The sequence below is a fragment of the Pseudochaenichthys georgianus genome, chromosome 21 (genome assembly GCF_902827115.2).
Source record: "Pseudochaenichthys georgianus chromosome 21, fPseGeo1.2, whole genome shotgun sequence".
Taxonomy (NCBI): domain Eukaryota; kingdom Metazoa; phylum Chordata; class Actinopteri; order Perciformes; family Channichthyidae; genus Pseudochaenichthys; species Pseudochaenichthys georgianus.
This window is the reverse complement of record NC_047523.1, coordinates 9,031,741-9,039,137: the sequence shown is the minus strand read 5'-3', so window position 1 is coordinate 9,039,137 and position 7,397 is coordinate 9,031,741. Positions and strand designations below refer to the sequence as shown.

The window sequence follows — 7,397 nt, the reverse complement described above, 5'->3', positions numbered from 1 at the left end:
TAACACTCTTCTTTTTGTTTCTTTCAGTGCACAGCATGCCAGGCTGATACCAGCGCCTCACTCTGAACTCTCCAAGGCTTTGAACATTGTCACAATAAACCTGAGATTCCTCAGGAATATGCTCAGTGAGCAGCTCAACTTTTGGAAGAGCTCTTTTGAAATCTACTTCAAAAGATTCTGCAGAAGTCTATGAAATCAAATTTGAAGACTTTTCTCATGATAAACCCCTATGTTGCCGTGCATGAACTGATGATTTGGGCCTTTTCGAAAGCTAATGAAGCTGGAGTCATCACTATTTAATGCCAAGAGACAAGCGGAACAATGATTAATTATACCTGACGCAATTTGGGGAGGCACTGCTGATTATGCAGAAGGTTGGCGGGCTTGATATGCCCAGGAAATCCTCTATCCTTGATGGCTTTGCCGTGATATGGTGCGTGGTCTTTGGATTATTCATCGTAATTGCACCAGTGATGGCTTGTCCCACGACTTGTCACTGCATGGAGAAGAGTGGAAAGACCGTGGTCCAATGCATTTCCCGTAACCTGGACATCATACCACCTGATCTCCCTAGAGATACCGTCATCCTGCTTTTGGCGTCCAACCACATCACCCACATCCCCAACCAAGCCTTCAAGGACCTGCACTACCTGCAGGAGCTGGACCTGTCCAACAATGACATTGAATTGGTGGACCTCGGAGCTTTCCAAGGCGTTTCTGACAGCCTCCTTTTTCTGGATCTATCAAACAATCGGATCCAAAGTGTCCCTAAAGAGGCATTTGCGCGACTTCGGGCAAAAATTAGCCTCTCGAACAACCCGTGGCACTGCGAGTGCACGCTGCAGGAGGTGCTGAGGGAGCTACGGTTGGACCCTGAGACGGTGAACGAGGTGATGTGCCACACGGCGGTGCAGGAGGAGTACGCTGGCAAACCGGTGATCCAGGTGCTGGACTCAGGGATCAACTTCTGCAACTTCCACCACAAGACCACCGACGTAGCCATGTTCGTTACCATGTTCGGGTGGTTCACCATGGTGATCGCGTACGTCATCTACTATGTGAGACACAATCAGGAGGACGCTAGGAGGCACCTGGAGTACCTCAAGTCACTGCCAAGCAGTTCTCATATCAGCAAGGACTTTGACACCATCAGCACTGTTCTCTAGCAGGGCCATATTTTTGTGAATACATTTGTGGTTTTGTTCAATGACTAAAAAGCTGTTGTAAAACATAATCACCAGTGTTTCTAAGGTTTATCAGTTCTTAAAATCGGTGAAATCGACTTTTTAAGTCCTGTAAATGATGTCCTTTTTCTTATTACTGGCACACAGGGAAACATTGATAGCACAAAATCAACAAAATCTCCTAAAAGTCACATTTCTTTGACGGATGATAGATCAAGACTGAAGAGATACATGTCCTAGCTCTACTGTCGATCCACAGTCTGGTTGAATTTTCTCTCGCGAAGAATGAGTCCCCTTGATACTTTTTATTGATTGATTTATGTTGTTTGTGTCACACTGTCAAGATAAAGGTCATTTTACTTTGACATATGAAATAGGGCAACAATCAGTTTGCATAAAACATGAAAAACAGCCCTGCCTCCAGGAAACTACTGACCCAGGAAATAAGGTTACGCATTCAGTCAGACAAAATGTATTCAAACAAGAAATTGTTGGCACACACTTCCAGCTCTGAAGTGTTTTTCGTATACCAAACATGATCTGAAGAAGCATTTCAGAATCATATACCAATGACCAATGAAAAGATGATCTGAAAGATCAATGTCAATATGACATAATATTACCAATATGACTTGTTTTCACAATACAAATGGTTATATTGTTTTATATACACTTTTTTAATTTTGCAGATATTGAAGATATTTAGATTTTTACAGCAAACAACAAACAATCCAAAGTAAAGAAGAACTTGTTCAAACTAATTTCAACTATTAGTTAATCAGAATCTAATATTACACCCCTCCACAAAAATGATATCATAGTCCATTGTTAGGTATCACCTAGGTCTAGGACATCGTAATATACCAGGTTCGCCCAACTCAAAATGAAAATGTCAAATCTACACTGCTATATCATCCAGTACACCACAGCATAATTTAGAGGAGCCTTTATATTATGACATCTCAAAAGAGTCAATTATAGCACAGGTATAAAACAAGTCATATGAAAACCCTTCGTGTAAGAGTATTGATTAATGCGGCTTTGTACCAGTCACCTTCAGAGCAAATGTCACAGTAAAAAATTGGTATTTATGTTGAAGATTATGTTCAGACATTGTTTCTGTTTTATGTGAAACAGAGCAACAAACCGCAAATAGCTAAGTTAACATGACAATTACAACATTTTATACATAATTCATTGGTTTCCACGTTGATAAAGGGTTGATTGTGTCCAAGTGCCTACTGTCTGGGGCACCTACACCATAGCACTGTGTACTAAGTTGGACAATGTAGTGTCAAGTCCACAATCGCCATTGCAGAAGTCATTCTGCCACAACTTATGCCTAGCTAGTTTCTATTTACGGCTGGGTACTTAATACATGAAAGGTATTAAAGGTCCAATGTGTAGGATTTAGTGGTGATGTGGCAAATTGCAACCAAGTTAACCCCATTGGCTCACACCTCACTTTACAAGCAAATGGAGAACCTATAGTGCCTTCATGTAATTTAAAACTCAAAAGGCCCTTTCTGGTAACCTAATGTTTGGAAAAGGGCAGCAACAAAAATACATGGCGATTGGATAAGCAATATCAGCATCCTTCATAAGCTTTCTTCTACCAATCAATTCAACAAACCATACTCATATGCAAACTCTCAAGCCAGATTACCTTGCGCCACTTCTGCACATCCTAAGAAGTGTAAAAACATTTTTCCTTCGAGAAAAGCATCCAGTGCTTTACATCAATGAAATGTTGTGTCCCAACCACTGCTGTTCTGACACCAATGAATTACTTGGAGCCTGATATGATTGATTTGGCGTTATCTCTGGTTATCAGGAGTATCGACCTGCCATGCATTGTAACCTCTCTTGAGTCAGAGATTGGTTTGTCAATTTTTAGCCACTTAAGAATCATGGTGGAATCCATGGGAGAGTTCCTACTCACAATGTAGAAATTAAGGGCTCATTCTGGAATAGGTTGACAAAACCCAACAAGTCTTTATTTTACAGTTATTAAATCATAGTGTATGAAAGTTATATTCAGAATGTCCCCTAATTCCTACACACCTTTAAAGCCCAATTCCCCAGATATTTGGAACTTTCTAAAAAGACAAAAACGAGTGCCAGAACAACATAACAGAAAAAATGTTTTAATATGAATTTTAAATACTTTTCTGTGATTGATAATCTGCTGTCTTCATGTAAAGATCCCCATTAATATAGTCATTTAAGCAGGTTTAAATAAGGACAAATAGTTATTTTCAACTAACACTAGTCAGTGATTTGTTTTTAATGTTCTGTATTTTGCATCTGGCAAAGTAGTCTTTTTTAACTGTAGGTCTATTTGTTAAAGAAGTGTCTATCTATCTGTGCCGTTTTGACCTGTATACAACAATGTTTGTGCTGGCCGATGTGAACACAACTTTAACAATTTTAAAGGAAGCACATGCCATCTGTGTTGTTAATTTGTACAAAAGCTAAACCAATATCAAAGTGTTTAGATGTATTTAAGACCTTGTTCAATGTATTTTCTGCATCTGTAGAAGAGTATGAGTTGTGTATGTCTGCGATGAAAATGAAAGGGCTCCAATAAATGTGTTTGTGATAATAACAACAATTTTCTATCTGTTTCGGTAATTACTGTTTGTTTGTTGGATTTCATGGATTTTATGGTCACCCCAGCATTTCAAAATAAAAGTTATTTTCCAGTACCCTTCAGTATCATAATGATTATTTCTACTCGGCTAAGTATTTTCTGAAGAAAGCCAGAGAGATTTAAACTGCAAGAAAACATTATTTAAAACATTGGGAAGCGGCGCACTCCAGCCTCTTGTGGCAAGAAGGAATAATACTCTTTTCCTGAAATGGTGTAGGACAGGAGTCACCAACCTTTTTTAGGATGAGGGCTACTTTCAAAAAATAAAACAAGTCATGAGCTACTTTTACTCCTCTTTCTTTCGTTTTTTTTGCAGTGTATATATTTAGCACATTTTAAAATTATTATATGCTTACCTTTAACCTTTGTGTGCTGTTTGGGTCTGTGGGACCCGTTTTCAGTGTTTACTAAAAGAACATGAATTCAATTTAATTATTTAAACCTGCTTTATTTGGGGGTGGACCCCACCCGAGCATGCACCCCCAGGAAGATTGTTTTTAAATGTTGAAGTCAAAAGCATCAATCTGCTGCACTTTGAGCACAAAATGAATTTATTGATACAGCTCTCAACACTCAAATGAAAGGGAGCTGTATACTTTCAATAATCCATACATCTTTAGAATATGATCACAACCAATAACAAATCATTTAAACTTGTTTATTCTTATCTTATGTTACCTAGTTAGCATTCTTTCTTTCTATTTATGCATATTTTACTAATCACTCCCCTTTTAACCTGTTAAGCCCGAGCCTGTTTTTCAGGTCTCAGGCTCGAAAATGACATTCCCAGAACAAATGACTATAACTCCACTTCTAAAAGGGTTAAATTAATAATCTTTTTTTCTCAAAACAAGGTTAGATCTGTGAATTGGATGTAGAAGTGTCAGAATCAATATAGATGTTTTTATTTTAAAGTAAATTCAGATTGAACACAGAAGAAAAATGTAAATTATAGTGTCCGTCCAAAAAAAGAAATTACTTGGCTAGCATCTCACGCAGCACTCCCTGTTTTCCAGTCCTCGACGCACAGCGACAGGAAACATGCATGCGTGCATCTCTATCCACATCGGTCAGGATGGAGTCCAGATTGGCAATTCATACTGGGAGCTTTACTGCCTGGAACATGGGATCCATAGGATGTATATGCGCCGGTGAAGATGGCCGCATTGTCTTTTGGCTCCTCTTCAACTTTGCCCTTTTTCGTATTTTGTGCGTGTTTATTTACTTTTTGCCGTTTTACTTTTAACATGGTTCGCAACATGCAAGCCGACCACACCACCTCTGCTATACAATATAGCAGAGAGGAACTCACGGTACGTCCACACAGCAGCTTTAGACGAATCTTCCACCGCTTCCAACGCTTCTCTGCCCATTGACTTTGAATGGGGATGACGTCAATTTGCCTCGCTTTTCGCCAAACTGCATTGTGGGGGAGCGAAGCGAAGATTTCCAGGATTTCCAGGATTCAAAAGTTGAGCAATGTTCAACTTTTGAAGCTGAGCTGGAAGCGTCAGCCAATAGTTCTTTACGACCAGAACTATTAACGGGATACAAACCGGAGGAACCAGGCATGGAGGGAGGTGGCAGAGACAGTGGGTGAAACTGGTAGGTTTTCGCCTGTTTGGGGAGTTTATATATATATATATATATATTGCTCGCATAAAATCACCGGGGTTTTTTGCTTTGTATGTCGGGGGCGGGAGATTCATGTGATTGGTTGTTGGTCGCATTGCTCGCAAAAAATCCCCAAGCTGTCAGACACGCCCAGCTCCAAGATTTCCAAGATTTTTGAAAAGCTGCTGTGTGGACGTACCGTCATTCACATCCGAAACTTCTCGGACAATAACCCTCCGACGGACAATGGAGATTCACCATTGGCTACCTGTTGCTGTCTCACCTGAGAGACGCAGAAGGAAGACCAAGCGGGGGACCCACACCTAGTGATGGTGAGATGAAATCTTATGAAGCTTTCCAGCCAATTGGTTCGCCAAAGAGTTCATCTCATGAGGCTTCATCATGGGCTTCATTTGAACACAAACCCCCTGTTGGTCAAAGTGTGTAAAACAGGCAGATTGGACATCTCAACAGTGTGCTCTATCTCATACCGAGTTCTCAATGAGTAAAGCCTTAGAATAACTCTAAACAACGAACATGAAATCATATTTTCATGTTAACAATATTGTTTTCATTCCAGTTGAATGATTATGATTGACAAGCCTAAGGAGGCTGGTAAACATTGCAAAGAGGTGTAACGATCAACTATCTAAACTAGTTGTGTTAATTAAACGCACAAGGGGTTCTTGAATGAAATAAGATTATAAAGGTAAACAGAAATAATAAGCGGATAATCTGCTCCTTAAACAAAATAAACAGAGACAGATTTCATGCATGGATCCATTATATTGACAGTTTTCCAGCCAAACAACACAAACAAAACTAAACAGTCCGCTCTGGGATACACAAAAAGTGTCTTTACTGCCTAATCCAGGCTATTGTTCATTGAGAAAAAAACTGTTGCTCCTGCGCCCGTCGGCGGCAAAAACATAAATGTTTGTAGGCCTTTCCAGGCTATATTCCACACAAAAAAGAAACACGAGGTCCTGCGTGGCACACAGGAGCGATCTCACCCTGTGTCGGAGAGAATATCTCTCTCTCTGTGCGCGTCCTCTCCAAGGAGACGTGCTTCCAGGTCGGTCGATGCAATATCCACATACGGTTACTTTCAGTTACTTCCCCAATTGCATTTTTACACATGCTGAGAAACCGTAACCATCCCGCTGAATACCCGCATTCACCACACACAGGCTTCCTCCTCCCGTGAGAACCACCCCTGGCATCCTGTTGACGTGCCCACTAAAAAGCCTCTGGACGCGCCACGATAGGTGAATATGCAAATGAGGCTGGCAGAACCACACCCTCAAACCTTACATAAAAGTGGACATTTTAACGACTGTAGTTGCGAGGATAATACACATGCATCATAGATTCTCATTTCATTTGAATCTAAACTACATGCCTTAACCCTTTCCCCTGCCCCTACAGTTTATAACAAACACTGAGATCAATCTGCGACTGTCACAGATCCCCCCCCCCCCCCCCCCACCGGAGGTATGAGGGGCTGCACCCCGAAGTAGGGCTTTAGGTTGACCACATTGATAGTGTCCATTTTCTTGTTTTGGCCGTTCCACTTTATCTGGTAATTGATAGGGCCTAATTTTCTCACCACTGTAGCTGGACCCGACCATTTAGGCGCAAGCTTTGCTGAGAAGTTCTCTGATGCTTTAGAGAGTGGGTGAGTGCGGACCCAGACCAGGTCTCCCAGCAGGAGTTGTACACCTCTCCTGTGGGTATTATAATACTTGGCTTGTCTGGCTTGGCATACTCCAACTCTCTTTTTTACTTGTTCCACCATCTTTTGTTGTCTTTCCAGTAGTGTATATGTAGGTTGATGAGGAGGAGGTGGAGGGCTGATCAACCTCTCCAGTGGGCCTTTCAGGGATCTTCCGAGTGCCAGGGCTGCAGGTGTTTGCCCCGTTGTCTCCTGATAGGCAGCATTGACA

The 7,397-nt window shown here is 41.1% G+C and overlaps 1 protein-coding gene across 1 annotated transcript; it reads left to right on the top strand.

The window, feature by feature from the left end:
• Positions 1-365: 365 nt before the first annotated feature.
• On the top strand, positions 366-1,750 carry lrrc3 (leucine rich repeat containing 3). The gene has a single exon (XM_034110608.1). The coding sequence runs from the start codon at positions 366-368 to the stop codon at positions 1,164-1,166; it is 801 nt and encodes a 266-aa protein (XP_033966499.1). The 3' UTR covers positions 1,167-1,750.
• The last annotated feature ends 5,647 nt before the right edge of the window (positions 1,751-7,397 follow it).